At 37.5% G+C, this 21,636-nt stretch overlaps 1 protein-coding gene across 1 annotated transcript; it reads left to right on the forward strand.

Moving 5' to 3' along the window:
* The first annotated feature begins 16,301 nt into the window (after positions 1-16,301).
* On the forward strand, positions 16,302-20,782 carry LOC116250319 (cytochrome P450 94B3-like). Its single transcript, XM_031623952.2, has 3 exons — positions 16,302-16,351; positions 16,562-16,621; positions 19,455-20,782. The coding sequence occupies exon 3, from the start codon at positions 19,610-19,612 to the stop codon at positions 20,582-20,584; it is 975 nt and encodes a 324-aa protein (XP_031479812.2). The 5' UTR covers positions 16,302-16,351; positions 16,562-16,621; positions 19,455-19,609; the 3' UTR covers positions 20,585-20,782.
* Positions 20,783-21,636: the final 854 nt, after the last annotated feature.

Raw genomic sequence — 21,636 nt, forward strand, 5'->3', positions numbered from 1 at the left:
CAGAAAATTTACAACACTATAGACACGATTTCGCCTTGCTCACCCCAATTAAAGAGTCTGAACTGTTGCAGTCCTCCCGACAGCAACCTCACGAGTTAGAGAGGTCCTCAAACGACTAAAATTTCTCTCTGTCGCCTCCACCAATGCCTTAAAGTCGCTGCTATGAGGGGGAAGACAAGTCCCCAAGCTGAAATCCAACCAAACAATCGTAAACAGGGTGAGCTTTTGCAAAAGAGAGGTCAAAAGGAAAAATCTGCCATTAGAAGAAGGGAAGTCGGCCGTGAGTACGAGGTTTGGCTGAGGGTGAGAGCGCATGAGAGAAGAGAGAGAGAGCAGGTGCTAGGGAGCAAGTGCGCTGACATAGAGAAGTGAGCATGGGATGAGCATGCTTGAGCAGAGAACGCGGGTGAGGGAGGCGCTGACAGAGGGAAGTGAGCATAGCAGAGAGAGCACGAGAGAGACGAGAGTGTGCAAAGAGGTAAAGAGAGATCGTGCGAGCAGAGGGAGTGCACTTGCGGAGAGGAGAGGAGGCTGCGCAGGAGGAAGGAGGTGAAGAAGGAAGAGGAAGGGGGAAAAGGCGAGGGAGAAGAGGCAGAGGTCGAGAGGGCTTACCAAAGGGCCGACCCAAACGCCGCTGCAACCACCTTCTGCCTGCCGTAGCTCTCTGTTGTGCGAACCTGCAAAAGACAAAAGAGAAGGAGACATTGAGGAAGGCAAGGGGGGGGGAGAGCTCTCTCGCGAGGGGTCCTTCACGACGTAGATTTCGGGTCTGGGTCTAGACCCGCTCCAACCCAACCTGAAAAAGACGAGTGTTACACGTAAGGATGAACTATTTTATGAATGGAAATTGTTCTCAAAATTTTGGGAGTCTCTATTGTAAATTATAGGCCAAATAAAGGTTGGGGTATCATTTTTTGGTAATACCCAAAGGAAAGATTGGCCCAAAAGATATGGTTGTAAAGGTGACCTACTTACAAATAACTTAATTATTGAAATTACTTTCAAGTTGTGATTTGGATGGTATAAACATTTTTCTACATGAAAATTGCACATCCTGATATTGAATGCTAGTTCTCCCTTTGCTTGGCCATGTAAAGTTAGCTTGCCTAGCTAGTACATGGAGCCCCTTGTAAGCAACTTAATCTGCAAAATATGTGATTATTTAGTTTGTCTCATCCCTCATTTTATGTATAGTTTATGGTCACCGAATAAAAAATCAATGGTTCTTTGGATTCACTCAAGATGGTGTGTGTGTGTGTGTGAATCCATATCAGAAGTGAATTACAGGTCATCTGGTGTGGAACTTTCATCTATTGAATCAGTCAAGGAAGAGGGGTTCATTCTTGAAGTTGGTTTCTCATTAAAGTTATGTAGATGTAATAAGAAAGAATGAAAAATGACATTAACTTTCTAGGATAAAGTATGTTGGGAATGCTTTGAATTGTCATTTATGTAATTGGTGATGCTTAGTCAATGTTTCTAACATGGAGCTATTTGGACACAATTTGTACTAATAGTTGAGCCTTCAAGGGCATTAACATTCAAATTCATTCATAAAAGAATGAAAAAGGACATTAACTTTCTAGGATAAAGTATGTTGGGAATGCTTTGGGTCGTCATTTATGTAATTGGTGATGCATAGTCAATGTTTCTGACATGGAGCTATTTTGACACAATTTGTACTAATAGTTGAGCCTTCAAGGGCATTAACATTCAAATTCATTCATAACAGAGCAAAATTTAGTTATTTGTAAATATGTTTTTTTCTTAATTCTTTTTATATATGGAAGAACAACACAGTGCTGACCATCGTAGTTTATGTGTATTGGATACTCTTAACAGCCTCCTTTCATGTGGAAGAATTCCTATCTAACCTATAATGACTTTCACAAACTTGTAAGCAGTATCTACAGGTACTCAAACGACATATATCTGTACCATTGGCATATGCACAAAGTTTTTTTGTTAATCTACTTCCAAAATTTAATGTTTTAGTTTACTTTGCCTTACTCTAGATATCCTGATGGTATACCATTGGAGATTGTTTTCATGCAGCCATCTATGGTTGAGATGTTGGATGCTGCAGTGGAAGATGCTCTATAACATGCTAGATGGCGAGTCTTTGTGGTTTATTGGCTCTCACAATCTTATAGATGTCAGTGATTTCTCTTGTATTGCACTTCAATCGATTGAAACCTGAACATGTTACATTTTTCTTTTCACTTTCTGAGTTGATTCATGTGCTTCTTTTATTGATAATATTTGTGGTTTAATATAACTGCAACTATATGCCTTACATCATGTTGACACACAATGCTACTTGGATGCTGAACACTACTTACAAGGGATAGGAGAACAAGAGGATAAGTATGATTGACTAATCTCTCTTGAGGATATACCAAGCTTTCAGTAAGAGCAACCATATATCATCTTGTTGTCATTGCCCATTAGAGGCCCATCCTTAGTTTTACAGTCAGATGTTTGGAAAATTGAAGTATTGTAGGGGACATCTTACCAACATTTATTCAATGGTTGTTAAGGTACTTCTCTATTATTTATGTTTCATGCAGAAAGTCATACATGTTCATTTTAAAAATTTGCGATTATTACAGATTGAGATAAGGACATTCAAAGAAGTAAAGGTATTATAGATTATGCATTATAAAGGAAATCTTCATTGACATGCACAATGTTGGACAATAAGGTTATACTCCTTCGAGGTAATGATGTGGATGTCTCTATGGTTAAAGAAGTTGTTGAGCTAATAAATGGGAGATTTGAGACTTTGGTAATTCCGTCGCATAAGTTGTATGCTATTTTTAAGTAGGAAAACTAGTGATGTCATATGTTACATGGTTGCTGAGTTTTCCACGCCAATCTGCTAATTTAGTTTCTTTATTGTTTGCTGTAAGACCCTTAGGACGTATTTATGCTTCAACTTTAATATTCAACTATAGTACAATTTAGTGATTAATCCAATAGTACCTAACTTGTCTATGTGTGTTTGTGTGTGTCGATGTTCAGGTGGCAGTGGTCTATGCCGATTTAAATTAATGTATGTATAGATCTCCTCGTGAAACTTTCTGATGGACATAGGCATCTGGTTATGTCACCATCGAGACAGTTTAAAAAATTGGGCAGATTGGAGTGACCAATATTTCAAGTACTATACTGACTTCTCTCTTCAATCTGGCCAGGTTTATTGTTTTTGTTAAAACCTTTCACAAATTGACATGAGAACATAAGTTGGTATGTGTGGGTTATGTATTTTGGGGAAACATAACTAATTGCCTTTTAATTCAGTGATATAAGGTGATTAGCAAGCATTGGTGCCTATTCATATCTAGGTAACAAATCCTTTCTAATGTATTTTAATGATCATAGGTCAGGGTAACCAGTGCTTGTTCATCTCTAGTTAATAGATATAAACTTTGCAAAATGTGCAACATTTTGTATAACTGGATGGGGCCATTGGTCTCAGTTCCTACCTTATGATATCAAACTACTGGAACATGCATTCTAACTTCCAACTAATCCATCTTATTCATGTATTGTAGAGGAAGCAACAAAGATAGCGATTAAGGAAGCAAGCAGAATAATTGCAAATGTAGAGTTGTCCAAGTACATAGAAATGTATCAAAACAATCAGCACACCAACATAGAGGAGCTTATTTATTCACGTTGATGGATCAATGCATGTCTAAAGCATGAAGTGAAAAAGGAAACACAGTCCTAAAGAGAAGAATTCAAGCATAATGGAAGAAAGCAAATTTTCAATGTGCAGAGCTTTAGCAGATAAGACTGTCATGAATTCACATTCTTATGAAAATGTTTCATCGTGTGGGAAACTTGACTATGCTACAGATTATTTGTAGATGTATTTCATCATTTATCAAAAACTTTAGTTGACAGTAAGTGTGACAAAAGTTGTCACATGTTTATGTACCTATCTATTTTTTTGTGAATAAAAAGGTATGGGCATCCAACTCCTAGTAGTTTGTTTATTTTGTGTTGTATGTATTGGATAGGCTGCTAGAAGTATTTCCAAAATAATAATAATAATAATAATAATCACTTGTGCTAAAACAACATCAGTGAAAGACAAATAATTAATGACACGAGACATCTAATGCTACTAAAGAAGTAAAAAATAGTACCATAGAAGAGGCAAACTCTGGCACACTTTATTTAGCAACAGCAGCATCATTTATGGCACTGAAACGTGAGCTAGTTAAGGCTCATTTTGTGGTGCTTATTTAGTGTCAGAAAACAAATGTTACACAAGTCCTACAACTTTTTGCCATAGAAAGTGGTAGTGTGGTCTGAGCAGTGTTGCTATGTTCCGTGATAGATTTGTGCCAAAGGTCATGTATAGTGGCACTATTTTAGTGCCAAAAAATATCAGTTTTCTTCTTGTGGTAACCAATCCCCAGCACTCAAACAACTTTTGGGATTTAGACTTTAATCAGCAGGTAGCATGGTCGCCAAGTAATTGCTGGTTCTCGGTCAGTCTGGATGGATGATGCAAATTGAACATAAGTAAGGGACTTACCCATGTGGGAGCTGAAACAATTGTAACTAGAAGTCTAGCAGCATATCTTTTATTAGTGTATGAATACTGATATTGGTGGCATGGGGAATGCATTTTCTTTGAGACTGGTCATTCCACCTCTACCTAATTCTTATGGATCATCATACATGGATATGTCATGGAAAACTTTACAAGTCATGGGTACATGGTTTCTCCTTATGATAAACAAATCAACAAAATCAAAGGTGGTATTTGAGGAAATTGGTCGAACACATCATATCTTAAGCATTCAAAGCTAGAAGAATTAAAGAGATTGTGGTTGTACTCAGCTTGCATTGATGAGCTACATGCTGCACATAAACAGACACACACATACATACACACACAACACATTTTACTTTATTCTATTCTGAAGCTTTACCTTCTATCATCTTGAATAATGGTTGAAGTTCAGCATGTAGCAAGAGATATGGAGATCATAAAGAGATGAAATGAAGAGGAAGTTGAGAATCCAATGGCTAATACGAAAGAAAGTGAGCCAGTAAGAAGGTAGTTTAGTCATTTTGACTAATGAACTTCCCTTGAATTTATTGAGTCAATCAGATAAAAATTTTTACGAAAAATGAAAGTTTTTTATAAACAAAATAAAATGCAATGAGTTGTTATGTTCGTTTATTAGCCCTAACCTTCAAAGATCTTCATGTCGAATCTAGTTAATTGTGACAATGCACCATGTTATCAAATACAATTAGTTCTCAACATGTTGAATAGGAGATCAAGAACTGAATGAATATGGAAGTTGATTTCCCAAGTGGACACCCATGCCCCAACAAGTAGTCATATCCATTTGATATTCTCTGTGACCTTGAAAGTGATATCGTCATAAAATTACAACACAAGAAAACCATAAAAAGATTGAATATCTTCAACAACTTTTCATATTATATAAATTTGATTCCAAAATTTGCATTGCCTCACTGTTGAAGAGATGCATTGCATATAAAAATATCGGAAAATAAATGCATCAACAAAGTACAAAGGCCATGATTTTCACAAAAAATTGTACAGAGGAAACATATTCTCATTTATATAAGACAAAAGACTTGGAAGATCAAGACAAGAACAATCGTGGTGAACAGCCTGCAATAGGGCAGAGCCATAAATTTTTCATCGCAGGGGCAGAAATAGAATTTTTCAAAATTTTTATATGCATCAAACTAAATTTTTTGAAATTTAAATGTAAATTTTTGAATTCTTTTGAAATCGGGGGGGAGGGGGGGGTGGGGGAGGAGGGGAGAGGGGGCCAAAACAAATTGTAAGAATACTAATATAGACTTTTAGGATGTTAGTGTTAGAAGACTATGTTTCTCTTCAATTAATTTGATAGATAGATTAATCTTGTAATAGGTTAGATTCACTTCTTTTGTTATTTTCCTTTTACTTCTATATTTTATTTTTGATTTTCTGTATTTTAATTTTATTTTTCAGCCAAAGATATGGCTGACTTTATCCAGCCATTGAACTCTCCAACGGCTAGGAAACTCCAAGAACTCCTTTCTTATTCTATCTACTGTATTTTTTTCTTTATCTTTTGTAAGCTCTTCAAAAGCAATGTTTTGTTCATCAATGAAAGAATATTTTTCTTGACTCTAGTGAGTAACGTTTACATGGTATCAGAGCTTGGCTCTGCATCAGTGCTTCTCTTAACTAAAAGCTATTTGAGTGCTTCTTTTAGTAAGAAGTTGAAGACTGTTGATCAAAGACTAGCACGTCTACTGGAGTGAATGTTGTAGTGTTGTTCAAATGTTGAAGATTCAAAGAACAATAGGCTGACTAAAATCTGTTGATGTTGTATCATCATTGCTGAAAGTGTTGATTAAGTTAGAGCTTCTACCAACTCTGTCGTATTGCTTTGGAGTGATCTATTGGTGACATACCAGCATTATTAGAAGCACCGATCAAGGTCAAAGTTGCTGCCAACTATGACATATTGTTGTGGATCTCTTATAGCAGAGTATATTGGCAGTCTTGGAACTGGTATGCTTTTCTTTTTTCTTTTTAAAAGGTAGGTTAGTTTGTTTTTTTTAATGAATGAGAATGGATATCTCTCACTCCAACCTCCTCTAACTTACTGCAACCAACTATGTCATATGGGCTTCAACCATAAAACATCAGATAGGAGGGAAAGGTCTTTGGGGTTACATTGAAGGAGCTGAAACTAAGCCTATAATAAATTTTACTTAACCATAGACAGAAAAATTAAAGAGTTCAAGGAAAATGAGAGAGATAAGGCAATCAAGGAGTTTGAAAAATAATAGAAAGAATGGAAAACCAATCATCACAAGGTGATGTCTTGGTTACTAAACAACGTGGATTCTACCGTTAGTTTCCAGTTAGCTAAATTTGATTTAGCCCTTGAACCATGGAAGTACTTGAAAGAGACACATACAATGAAAGATGTGGCACATAAATGGAATTTACAAGTAAAAATATCTAAATTACAGCAAGGTGACAAGTCGATAAAAGATATTATAGAGTTCTCTCAATTATGAGTTGAATTGTCTATCTTTGATCCAAAATGGAAGGACCCAAAGATATCTTAAGGAAAAACAGATTCAAGAGGATAAGTTCTATACTTTTGTTATGGGAATAAGGTCTGAGTTTGACATTGCAAGAAATTCCTTACTATAGAGGCCAACTGTCCTTACTATGAATGAGGCCTTAACTAAACTTATCATGGAAGAGAATCGACTGATACACTATAAGGAAATCAATGACAATATTTTAGCAGTTTCAAAACCAAGAAATCACGTAAGGAATTATAGACCTCCTCAGTTTAGAAAAAAGTAATAAGGATACCATCAATAAAATTATTTGCTTTGATTATCATGAACTTGGGCATATTAAACCTAAATGCCCAAAATTGAGAAGATTTGATAAAAGACCAGTTCTTGCTGAAAATAAAGCTGCTACAATTGATAGTTCTGTTCAAAGGACTGTTCAAGGATTCTCTCTTGCAGAACTTGCTCAAGCATTGCAGCCTTATTCCAAAGGAGGTACTTCTACTATTGGAGCTCTATTGCTGCAACTCAAGGTAATATCGCTTGGCCTTTGGACTCCAGAGTTTCATTCCATATGACACCTCACAAAAATAATCTTTCATATGTAAGAACAAACTCATTTGCTTACTTTTTTTGAACTGTGGATGAGACTTCTTTGAAAATAGAAAGTATTGGAGATTTTGAAAATCATGATAAAAAATCAAAAACTTCAAAATAGCCAATGTTAGACATATAGCCAAATTGAACTTGAACTTGTTATATGTATCCCAAATGACTGATCATGGCTGCAAAGTTGTTTTCTTACAAGATAAATGTTAGATACATGATCAAGTCTTAGGGAGGACAGATTGGAGAAGGAGTTAGAAGAGGAGACTTTTATTACATGGAATTTTTGGATTCAGTAAACTCTTTTTGTAATATTGTCAAGAAACATGATATTCTCACATGGCATCAAAGACTGGGGCACACTAGTCATGAAAAGATGAAATGTATTCTTTTTTCGAAGAATGTATGTAATGAATGCATATTTGGAAAGGTGAAGTCTCTTCCATTTGGTGAAAGAACTTTTGTCAGTAAATCACCTTTTGAACTTGTTCAGTCAGACATGTAGGCCCATCTCTTGTTATGTGCAAAGTTGGCTACTCTTACTCTGTTCTATTTGTTGATGATTATATTGGAGATGTGTGGATATTTTCCCTAAAGTATAAATCTAATGTGTTTGTAAATTTCAAGAACTTTCATCAACTAATCAAAAGTCAATTCCAAACTGATATAAAAAATTTTACATCCGACTCTAGTAGAGAATGCCCTTCGAATATTTTTGAGCTTTTTGAAGGAAAATGGCATTGGACACCAAAAATCTTGTCCAAAAACCCCACAACAAAATGAAATTTCAAAAAGAAAACATCATGATATTATAAAAACCACACATACTCTTCTTCTAGCAATGGAAGTTTCGAAAAATCTTTGGGCAAAAGCAATTATTACTAAAGTCCACCTCATCAAGTCTCAGGGAGGACTAATGGGGACAAACTTTCACCCAAAGCTTTTCTATGTTTATTCATTGGTTATTCTGAGAGTCAAAAGGGATACAGATGTTACAATGTTAAAAAGAATAAGCTTTACGTTTCAAGAAATGTGGTTTTTTCATGAATAGGAAAAAGGATTTGAGAAAAAGACATCCAAACATTATATTGATTATGCTTTATTAAACGATTTGATGCATATTTGTGCATTAGATGATGAATGTGATATGCTTGATAGTTCATGTGATGAAGATGTCTTAAAAGATAGTGTTGATGATAGTATTTCCTGTCATAGAGAAGAATCTCCAAGAGAACTCTGCACCTATCATAGAGAAACCAACAATGACATTGAAATCCAACCTGTTAGAAGACCAACAAAAAAATCTAGGCAACCTTAAAAGTTTGTATCTTATGGGTCCTTCTCTCCAAGATTAGAAAATGTCTCTTAGTGACCCACTCATATTTTGAACCAACTTTCTATAAGAAAGCTTTTCAAGCTCCTAATTGGAGAAAGGCAATGGATGTTGAATTAGAAGCATTGAATAAATGTAGAACTTGGGAAATAGGATCCTTCCCCAAGGGAAGAAAGTCATAGGGCGCAAATGGGTATTCAAAATGAAAACTAGGAGTGATGGATCACTTGAGTGTTACAGATACCAAGAATAAATTTGTCACTTACAGGGATCAATGTGTCACTTACGTAAGGTGAAGGCCTTATTTCACACGAGCCAAGACTGATGCCCTCCACCGAACAAATCGCCGGCCACACCGTTCAACTTTGAACATGACCCTACTCACGTGGCTGTCACTATAAGAAATAAGAGAGGAAGGGTCTGGAGAGGATTTCTGAAATTAAACAAGTACGTGGCCTTACTACAATTATGCATGACGCATGGCAGGGCAGGGAGCCGTTCAACTTGACGACCATGTGATCAGGAAAGGCCTCGAAGTAGATAACCAACTAATGAACTTCCAACTCCATTAGCGACAATTGAAATAGGTAGGCTTACACTTTTTTGCTTTCGAGAAATCCTTCCACATACCGTCATTTAGACATCTGAAAATAAGTGGTTAGTTGGGGCTAGTAGAGGAAGGGAGTATTCACTTTTGACTTGATGATAAGGGGTATATGTTTTTGGGTGATTCATGGGTTGACAACCCATTGCATGAAAACGATGACTTAAAGTCCTCCTCAACCTCTTCCCCACCTATCTTCGGAATCTTGGGATACATCGGACCTTGTGTGAACAACGGATCGCCTTCAATTCAAAAAATGCCCCCATCTTTATCGGCTTAAGAGAATAACATCCACCAGAATCAAAGCCGAAACTTGCCATCAACATGCACCCCAAAAGTTAAGGGTTACTTAGATGGTAGAAAATAACATTACGATTTACCTCAACATGATGTCCTCTACCCAAACAACATTATCAAATCTTTTTCCCCAAAATTTCTGTGGCATCTTAAGGGGTGCCACAGGTTATGGACGAGAATGCTTCAGGCGTTATGTCAGACTGGTTCTCCTAACATTTCACACGGCCCTAACAGATAAATTTGAACCACTGTGTTAAATTCCTTGCAAATGTTCACTTGAAATGCATGTTTCCTTTGTTGACTCTGACGTTTTCCAACATGTAGCTTTTAAGAAGGAAAAAAGAACTCGATTCGTCATGGTTCAGATTAAAAGAAAATCTCAATCTTTTAGTTGTGTCTAAAACCAGCTTAAAAATCACAACGAAAATTCCCTCTTTCGTCAAAATGAGAGGTCCTGTCAGTCACCTTTCTCATCCCTGACCTCAAGGATGGACTTGTCCTCATTAAGAACAAGTAGAAGATGAGTTTGGAGAGCTTGAAAAAGGAAGCATAATTTTTGAGAAATAGATACAAAGACATTCTTTTGATTCCATCTTATCAATACCAATTGTCACAGACCTCTGGAGGGGTTGGCCCGATGGATGGGGCAAAGGCTGTAGGCGGCTAGTATTCATTATGAATTTTTTGGGGTACGAGGGTACCAACTTTTTATAGGGACACTGACATGCAAACTGAAGCATAGTAGAGGCACCTTACCTAAGTTTATTAAAAGCAAGCTTATATTCTGAACGGATGAAGAAAAAAGTGAGGATTGCGGCCCTCTACTTAAGCTATAGACCAAATGTTCCTCCTGCTCCCCTGATAATATTGGTACATAAAGTAGCAAATATTCTTTTCCTTCCACCTTATCAATTCAGTTTGAGAGTGTCCTGCCAATTAAGTATTGTATCGATACGGGACTGCATGGGTTTATGCTTATATTTTTGGACTTGTTAAGTCGACATAAATTTTTTTGTTTTGTTTAAATTCATAAAGTAAGAGAAAAAAACAACACAATGCAGGCCTATAGATACCATACGTATCAGAAAGCAAACAAATATATATGTAAAATTGCTCTAGAGCTCCTGATACTTATATCTCTCCATCATAACGCAACCTAACCGTTCAACCGTGTCACCATTTCCACCATTCATTGAACGGTTCAATTGCACTACCACATGAAACACGAACAAGATTTTGCAATGTATTTAATTTTTGGAAAATGCAGTGGACTTACCTGCCCAGCGATTAACCGTTGAGCAACCTTTCTCAGAGCGAAAGGGCAGCAGTCGGACACACATATCAGCCAGAATGGCTCCACGTACCAGGAAGCCTTTTGGCTTCGAATTTTGATCGATTAAGTCACTGCAATTGCAATCCAGTGCGCAATCTTCTCCTCCTCATGTCCTATTCAATGCATTTGCAACCCTTCATTCCACCCGCTTTTCTGACATAATTCAATAATGCAATGATTAAAAAATATTAAAAAAAGCAGAAACAAACAAACAAATGCCTCATTTTACCTATAGCTGACAACCTTCTTCGGTCTTCTGTATTTTCCCAGAAGATGGCAATAGTCACCTGTCATTATTTGATCATTATTTGATGTGTGTGCGTGTGCGTGTGTTTTAAATACTAAGCGCTTGTTAACTTTTTGGCTTGTCTAATTCCTCTAGGATTCTAAATAATCGGATTCTTATTTTACTGCAACCACTGTTAATAACTTGTGATAATCATTTACTCAGGAAATTGGTTTCCTGTAATTTTAACAGTTTTGAATTTCATTCCACTAATTCAGCTACTCATCCAACAAAGAAAAATGCACTCTTCTAAGGGCATTTATATTATCTTGTTCATGAATTAAGCCTTAAAAGACTGAATCTCTCAATTGTCTACGCACCACGAGTAAAGCTAAAAGAAACTCATAAAACGATGGCCATCCTCTGCTTAATCACAGAGTAGGATAAGTAATTATTAGCAGGCATGTCGCCACAGAAACAGCTAATACTAGCACTATTAATCTTGGATTAACTTCGAATCTGGAACGCTGGAACCAGGAACTTACCAGATTATGCCGTTAGTAACATTTCCTATAACCAATAATTCTGTATCTCCTTACCACTGATTACGACTGGTTGGTGCCACATGATCTACAATGCTAGGGCAATCAAAGAGCTCGAGATCCCATCACTGCATACGTAGCCTTCTGCCATCTTCTGAAATCTGAATCAGACAGCAATATAAAAGAAACGATAAGGACAAGCGAGTATATAAATTAAAAGGCGACGACCAAACTCCAACCACAATTCCTTGCCATCTAAAAAGACAAGAACAAGCGGGTAATCTAGGACACTGTTTTTCCTCATAAAAAGCCAAGAGGTTTTCCCCACGAGGCCAGCGACCGGATAGGAGAACAAAACAAAAAAACGAAAAAGCAAAACTTGCGAACGATTTTCATCTAGTGGTCGGCCTTTTGTCCTAATCCTTAAGAGGTCCCACATCGTTTCTATTTTAAAATTCATTGACGGGCAATGGAAATTCATAAGAAAACATCGCTTCTAATCGGGTAGATTTTAGAGGGAAACCAATTCAAATCACAGTCAGATTCGACAGTGCCACGTGAATTTTATTGTTTTTTGTTTGAACTTCCTAATCAATTTTTACATATTTTTACCATTTATTTATTAAAAAAATCGTTTTGTAATTTTTTCTGATTCACGTAATTGGCAAATTCGCCCACAAATTCGTTTCAAGAACCCGCTTCTAAATTACGATTGACACGGTCATATGACTGCACCTGCAACCGAGCCGTGGCTTAATGAGAAAATCTTACCTGGAGGCCAGATGAAACTCCAGACTCGAGCCATCCTTGTAACTTCACTAGACGGAAACAAACCGACCTAGTTAGGTGAGGCTGTGCTAAACCATCAATGGGCACTCCACATACTAACCGCTGCACTACATAACCGCATTAAAAGGTGTGTACTGCTGAAGATTGTCACTCAAGTTTTGGAGCTCGAACTCAGGAAGCCGCTTGAACCTGGCTTGTTTAATAAACGACGATTTCCTCATACTTGACCAATTTATTTACCAGTCAAACACGAGCCAACCTCGCAGCTAATTTCTGTTGGAGATTGTGCTTCATAGGTTCAAGCAACCGACGCACATGTCAGAATCGTAAGCTTCACACACGAATTCCAAGAAGACATCAATCTATAAACTTTTCCTCAGAAACAGTTGCTTCTTGTTCTTTCTGTTTCTGCATAAGTATACTTTCGATAATATTTTCTTTCTTTGATTCATATCATATCAGGGCTATAAGTTCTGAAAAATACTCCGCATCAAAGTTCGTTCATTTTGTCTTGTCACTTCAATTTTTCGAATGCATTCTGTAACTGGTGCCTTAGTTAAATAAGGCAGCATGTATACCTTAAATTATTTGCAGTCATGAACTCTTATGGTACTTGATGACGATTTTAAGTACATTAAATTATAACAGCAACAATCTTTTATCATGTGGTATACCTCTAAAGTAGTCTTATCTATTGACAATTCACCTCCTTCCAAACCATATCAAGGAAGCTCCTGGAAATTGTGCAATTCGTAAGTGCAATTTAAAGGTAAGGATGCACATAAATTGGAGTCAAGTTACATCAATCTACATTTCGGAGTTTATTTCATGTGCACTGCTGCATGCAGCTCTCGCTGCGAACCATATATTTTTATTAACTTAAACTGATTTTTTAAGACTTTCGAGCAAAATCATTTGAGATATAGGCAAGTTCCAAATGAACTCCCATTACGTGTGTCACGCGATACAGCAATATCTCTAAAAGAGTACTAATGATTAACGATTAACAAAATAACATACAACAAAATTAATGGGTCACCGTATGTTTTACACTTTCTAGGGAGACAGAGAATAAAATTTGATCCTGAGTCTAGAAGCCTTTATTTTTTTTTTACAAAAAAAATTATTTTATGGCCAAAACTACCTGAAAATCAAAAGAAGCTTTGAAATGGCTTGTGGGGTGGTTTGTAACTCTAACTTTGAAAATCATGCTTTTCCCGCCGCATAGGAACCATGTTTTTGTATGAATTGCAAGCTTCCTGATAAAATATATGAAGATTCTCCACAAAACCCTTAATGGGTGGCCATCTGCTCCTAGACCTTCCTAAGAAATAAATCTGAAATGAACCCTGGCCACCTTTTGTCCTATGTTATCTAGTTATCCTCAGACCTCGCCCATGTCCTTATGTTTGCATCTTTCTTTTTGTTCTTGCTTTTGGACGACTAACCCTCTTAACAGTAGGATGTTTTAGGCAAGATCTGAGAACAGTTATAGGTAGCAGAAAATGCATCTTAAAGTTGGGAAACATCAGCATTACCCAAGAAATGCACCGTAGATGAAGTTGACAATGCAACTCCATCCTAAGGATCATATTTTCAACACTATCCTCAATGGACGGTTATCTGCCAAGAATTACTTTTATGTGGGCTCCTTGCTTTCTAACAAGAGAGTAATACATTATACCTTCAACTGATTTTTCTGCTAAATGGTATGGTGCCGACGATAGTCTTGTACATGTATGCGACGTTATTTTAATCTACTGTCAGAAATCTGGAATACACAGTTTCAAAAATCCCGTTGCCTGATGGGTGATACAGTATTTGCCTTACATATTTCTATTCACATCACGAAGGGTGTCTGCTTAAGGTTTAGATCTACAGACATACAAAACATGCGCTCCAATGTATCTAAATTTCATAAAATGCAGAGGAACAAATTCATATTAGTTATACCAGCAAGCACGGATGATAAAGGTGGTTCCTACCATCTGTTTCACTCAGTCTTCAACAGAAACCCAAGTTGCTTGTCTAATTCACATGGCCAGCCTCGATTTTGACGATCAGACATGACAGAAGCCTTAGGCAGAATCATGCTTCACGTGCCAGCAAAAGGAAAGGTCCATGAGTTCCACTAGAATATGAGCATGCACGCACAAGAGCATCAGGACATGATAGAACGCAGAAAAAGATTTTTTTTTTTTCTCACAAAAAGCAACATCAGTATGACTGCAATTTAGCAGAATATAATCAATGTGTGTCACAACAAAGATTTACGATGGTGATCGAATGCTTTTAAGTACGTTATGTTGATGCACGAAATTTCATGCATCGTATGGTTAATAATAAAAATGCAGAAACTTTCTTTAGAAGAATAAAAGAAAAAGTCAAAAAAATGAAAAGACAAGAACATTTTTTCAGTACCTTAAAAAAAAAATCCTTTCAGCGACCTTTTCCAGACCTTAAAACAAAACGGACGGGTTTTTATAGGTTCTTTTCTTGAAAAACAAAGCAGTAAAACTGCTTGCGTGTGCTTTGTCAACGGAGGTCGAGATTACATACATCCATGACATCAAATCGTTTAAGAAGTTGACGCTGGTTATATATACCATTCTTTTATATGAAATGTGATGCGTTATCTTGATAATGATAAAAAACTGCTCATGATTAATAAAAAATACTCTTTGTAAGAACAAAAAAAAACCAAAAAAAAAAATAAATTGGAAATTTGATCATAGTAAAAATTGTCGTTTGTATATGTACACTGTTACAATCAAATACCTCTCTAATCAATAAAAAACCGTTTTGTTTTTTGTCATGCTCATAAGGTTATCTCATTGTCTCATAAATATTTTATTAGTTCATAAAAATTATGACATACTTATGTTCAACGTTATCTTTTATATCCATCTGTTAGCTCATTATCTCATAAATATTTTATTATTTCATAAACATTATCTCAAACATATATTTATTGTTATCTCATACATTCATTTGTTATCTTATCATCTCATAAATATTATTGCATCAGTCTGTTATCTCATATACATTTCTCATACTTGTTTGTTATTTAATGTCTATTTATTGTTTCATACACATTTTCTTATATTTATTTGTTATTTCATGTTTATTTGTTATCTTATGCACATAACATCAAAGTAAACATGTAAACATGCATGATAATATGGTCCTCATCTAACATCCTATAAGCATCGCTCACCTAAAAAGTCTCAAATTTTAACTATATAAATGATCCCTTAGGTCTACATGGATTTTACTGTTCATCGGTTGGAATTTGCCGTTTTGGTACGGCTTTCCATAACGATACCAAACACAGGAAATTTTTCCCTGCCGAGAATGCCCAACGATAGTAAATTTATCCTGGAAAAGGTCGGACCTCAGGGGTCCAACTTTTTTCCATCGATTTTTTTTTTTTACCCGTTACGGCTTTCTCATTGTTACAATTTGTTTCTCTTGCTTAGAACAGTAAGGCAGGCAGTGGCAGGGCGATTGTTCTTCTTCATCATCACAGGTAAGACGCCAAACTATTCTATTCTTCACCATCCCTCTTTCCAATCACCTCTATTCTGTCTCCCATCCGTATGTCGGCCACACATGCCATCTCTCCCTTCCCCTCTGTATGTCGGCCGCATGTCATGGAGCAGCCATCATCTTTTGTCCATTTTTCATGCTACCTTGGTAACTTGCCTTCCTATCATCATCCATTTTTTGCTGCGTGCAGGTACATCCAAGAAGGCAACCTGTTCATCAAACCAAAGGATCCAATATTGCTCGGTGCAAGGTAAAACCCTAACCATCCGTAGGTTGTCCATTCGCTCGCTAGGGTTAATATCTCTTCTATCGCTTCTTGATCTGGTTTGTTCTCTCCATTCCTTAGCTACTACGCAACAAGTTTCCTTTTGTTTCTTACATTCTGCACAGTTGGAGACAAAGGCGTTAATTGGTGGGGCTTCTCTTTTGTTCCAGATTGATTAGTGATATGAGTTTGTTTTAGGAAAATGTGGTAGTCATTATGAAATCTTTTTCAAAATTTTTCCGTGTTGTCCTTTTCTTTCCCCATGCTTCTTTATGTTGTGATTACCTCGATAAAATAATGGCTTCTTCGTGGTAGCTGTGAGTGGCAACAATATTTATGTTATTGTCATATTTTCTTTATGTGTTCTGCACTTGTCATTATTTCACTCTGAAGTGTAAAATTTTCTATTGTCATCGTTGTTCATTTTAGTTGCTGAATCATGGATTCTGCAATTACAATTTGTGTAATTCTGTTCATTGTATGATAACATGAAATTTTGTTGTAAACGATGTTGTTGAGGCCTCCAACATATTCTAAAATTTAGCTGGAACATTAATTTTATCTATTCTTCTCTTCACCAATGTTGAATAAATTCCTGACACCGTTGAGACTGGAGACCATTATTCTGTCTAATGTAAGTAATTTGCATCACCATGATATTTTTTTACTGTTATCTTTGGTATTCTAATGGGTAGCCATATCTGTGTGCAAAATTTACTACCAGGCTGAGATTGGAAACCGTAGGGATGTATTAACTTTTGAGAAAATGGCCCGTTGAGCTAGCTAACTCCATAAAGGAGACGATATCCACTCAATAGGACTTAACATGAACTCCGTGAAGGCACCTCTGATTGCCTAAATAGCTCGTCTATGAAGATGAGAAGTCTGCATGTATAAAAGCTATTCAAGCACGACCTTTTCAATTCTGCTCTCCTACCCTTGATTTGCTGCATTCTCAATCCTGGTTGTCTGTGTCTCCCTTTGATGTTCATTTCATTTTCCTTAGTAACTTTACTTGAACTGGAATTGGCAAATCCATGCATGCGTGGACTATAATTTCGATTGAAATTAATGTCTCCTTGTGCCAAACCCCTTTTTTTTTTATAAGCAAGTTGTGGGGACATAAACTGAAGCCAATTCCTCATGTTCAGAAACTTACCCAGTCTGTAGTTCAGCCAAATTTTACTTCATTTGTAGCCCATCCTGGTCTGCAGTTTAAAAGACTCAACAAGTATTATTTTGGGGAGCAATAGTATTGCTGTTTGATCTTTATCATTCCAATTGTAGTGACCAGTTCTTATTTTCCCATGCTTTAAGCTTTGACTAGGAGTTTGAAATCATCATAAGAGTTCATGTCCATCCATGGTTGGATGTATAAGGCTACTAACGTGTAACATGTCCATCACAAGAGCGTAATATGCACAAAGTGTAATGCAACGGTCAAATATTTTATCCACATAAAATTTTCGTGTAAGTTTTTTTCTCAAAAAAAAAAATTAGGCCATCAAACATGGCATGGATTTGAAAGAAGTGATATTTTTCTTACAGTACACTTTTCATGCATTTTTTTCCTTAAAAAATCTTCACTAAAAAAAAAAATAGTGCCATCAAACGGGGCTTTAAAGTTAAGGCCCACGGCACCCTGCTGGTGAGCCTTTTTCCCAAAATTCAGAGAAAAATCACTCCTATACGATTTTGAGGGCACAGGTTCTTGGTTTCGAAATCAGATATCTCATGTCTTTCCACTCCAACGATCCGCGAGACAGATTCATGAAGGCAAGTCAATCATCATGCCAGATCAGCCATCTTTATTGACCACAGTTAATAGACACCAACAAGAACTGACTTAGGGTGGGTGGCCAAAGCATAAAAATAAGCGGCCAACGAACACGTTGCAAGCATGCATCATTTTGGAATGCGGACCCATCAAATCGCCACCTGGCAGCACAGAAGGAGTGACAACGTAAAACACCCGGCTATGACCATTGAGCTTCTTCGTTGTCGACCGGGCTTCTTTGTACGTTTTCCTTTTCCATTTTTTACTAAAGGCCAGGAGAATAAACGGTATTGAAGTCCTTTGAAAAGTTCAACCATCAAACATCTTGTCCCATCAAAGCAGACCAAATATTTTGGTAATTTAAAAAATGTTTTTTATATTTTTTATTTTCAATTTTTATCTTTATCAAAAGCTTTCTTTTTAATTAAAAAATATGACCCACATATCCAGCTTCTTCACATGGCCAATTATAAATTCATGTCAAGGCATGCACGTTAGCTCAGAGCCGAGAGAGAGAGAGAGAGCGTGACACATCTTCGTCCAAGAAGGAAAACCTGTAGGAGATACATTGGCCACACAGAGGTGATGAAAACCCTCTCCTTTAAGAGAGGAACAAGATTTCTTCACCAGAAAAAAGGAAGAAACCACGGCCTTCAGATCATCATCAGGAAGAGTCCAAAGAGAGAATACCACCTTTACTAGGTGGAAAAGGTGAAGACATGCTGGTCGTGGGGATCATATTGTTCGTACTTCTTCTGCTAGGTTCTGCTCTATTAGGTCCTAAAACATGTGGTTACAAGCCACCATCTCTCCCCATTCTTGGCTGCTTGATTTCCTTCTCCAAGAACCGTCAGCGTCTCCTTCAGTGGTATACTGAACTTCTTTCTCAATCACCAACTGGGACGATACTCGTTGACCGCCTTGGTTCTAACCTGCTTATAATCACAGTCAACCCTGCCAATGTTGAGCACATGCTCAAGACCCGGTTTTATAACTATCCCAAGGGGAGACCCTTCACTGATATCCTCGAGGACCTGTTAGGACGAGGGATATTTAACGTTGACGGGGAGCTATGGCGCCGACAGAGGAGAGCACTGAGCCATGTGTTTACGACCAGGTCGCTGAGAGACCTAGTGCTTAGAACCGTGGAGGTAGAAGCCCATCAACGCTTGCTACCCCTCCTGCAATCTGCCAACATGAACGGGATCATTATCGACCTCCAAGACGTGCTGAGCCGTTTCACTTTCGATACCGTCTGTAAGGTCTCTTTCGACATGGACCCTTTGTGCCTTCACTCCACCATGCCTGTAAGTTGTCTTGTGCATGCATTCGATATCGCAACACAGATCAGTGCTAAAAGGGCAACGGAGCCACTGCCCTTGATATGGAAGGCCAAACGCGCCATGAACATGGGATCCGAGCGCAGGCTTAGAGAAGCAATTGATGCAGTGCACGAGTCGGTCATGGAGATGATTCAGAGGAAGAGAAACTCAGGTGGGGATGATCTGCTCTCGAGAATTTTGACACTCAGCGACAAAGATGAAGAGTTTGCCAGAGATATGGTGATAAGCTTCCTCCTAGCCGGAAGGGACACGGTATCAGCGGCTCTTACTTGGTTCTTCTGGCTTCTTTGTGACCACCCAGATGTACAACAAAAGGTAGTCGAAGAGATCAGAAGCAGACATGAAGTTCTTGACTTTAAAGGCTTGCAGGAACTGAAATTTCTGAAAGCCTGCATCTGCGAAAGCATGAGACTTTATCCACCCGTGCCATGGGATTCAAAACATGCAAAAAATGATGATGTCCTTCCGGATGGTACTCTTGTTCCAAAAGGAAGTCGGGTGACCTACTTTCCTTATGGGATGGGAAGAATGGAGAATTTGTGGGGAATGGATTGTTTGGAATTCCGCCCCGAGAGATGGATGTCATCTGAAACTACAAATATAGGAGACGACTTCGTATCAGTGTACAAGTTCCCAGTTTTTCAGGCAGGGCCACGGCAGTGCCTAGGAAAGGAAATGGCGTTGATGGAGATGAAGTATATTGCTGCGTTTATACTGAGCAGGTTTGAGCTCAGGCCTGTCAATGATCAGAAACCCCAGTTTGTACCATTCTTAACTGCTCGAATGGAGGGTGGGTTTCACGTTCTGGTTGGAAAAAGTAAATCATAGAGCACCACCATGTGCAACTTTACCGCTACTTTGGCTATACTTTTAAGCAAGGGACTCCTGAAAATGAAGAATAAGACAGGCAATGTTTTTTCACAATAATTACATCTTGCTCATTTCTGAGACTGCGTCGTGTTGTTTGAGTAATTATTGTGATGTGGAAGAGACGATGACATCAGAAACAGTTACGTGGTTTGTGGATGAACCTTTTGTCTCTTCTTATTTTCAAGGGATTATCACCATGTTTTATTTTTGGGATTGGGTTGTATATCCTGTTTTGTAACTTTCTTGATCCTTCTATGTCCGCATGCATGGGTTAATCTCTTGCATCTGCATATGAAATAATCGGGCTCCTTCACCGCCGAACCACGTTATATCTTCGTGTTTCCGTTTCTTTTTCTTCTCTGTTTTTAATTTTTATGATGCTACGTCATATATGTATAGGTACTAAGCGTATGAGTGCAAGGAAGCAAACATGGTACGGTCATTTTAGTTAATGAAGATTATGACAAACAATAGTATATATATATATATATAACAATTTTTAATAGTTTCTTTAATAATTACTACATATAATCTCATGAAACCTAAATAAACTGACAAAAATATGATTAAAATATAAAAAAAAATGAAAAGGAAAGGTTGAATCAGTTCTAGGAAAAAAATGAAAATAAAAGGTTGAATCAGTTCCAACTTAGAACTCATCCAAACATACCACTATCGTACCGCCCTACCAGTATCGACATACCAGGGTACTGGTACTGGAGCATATCTCACGTACCACCGTATCGGGGAGTAAGTCCGTTTTCTGTGACCAGTATCGGCATACCACGATACTGGTACTGGAGCATATCCCACGTACCACCGTGACATACCTAACATGGTATCGGGGAGTAACCCCCTTTTCTGTGCTGTGGCTGTTTCTTGTTTGCTATCTTCATTCGCGTGGCTGAGATACAAGGACATGAAGAAGACCCAAATAACGTCGAAGAGCACCACATCGTAGCAGAACAATAATGTTCCGAAAAATTACCACCGTGCTCCTCAATGACTCA

This window comes from Nymphaea colorata, chromosome 3 (genome assembly GCF_008831285.2).
Source record: "Nymphaea colorata isolate Beijing-Zhang1983 chromosome 3, ASM883128v2, whole genome shotgun sequence".
In the NCBI taxonomy this organism is placed as follows: Eukaryota; Viridiplantae; Streptophyta; class Magnoliopsida; order Nymphaeales; family Nymphaeaceae; genus Nymphaea; species Nymphaea colorata.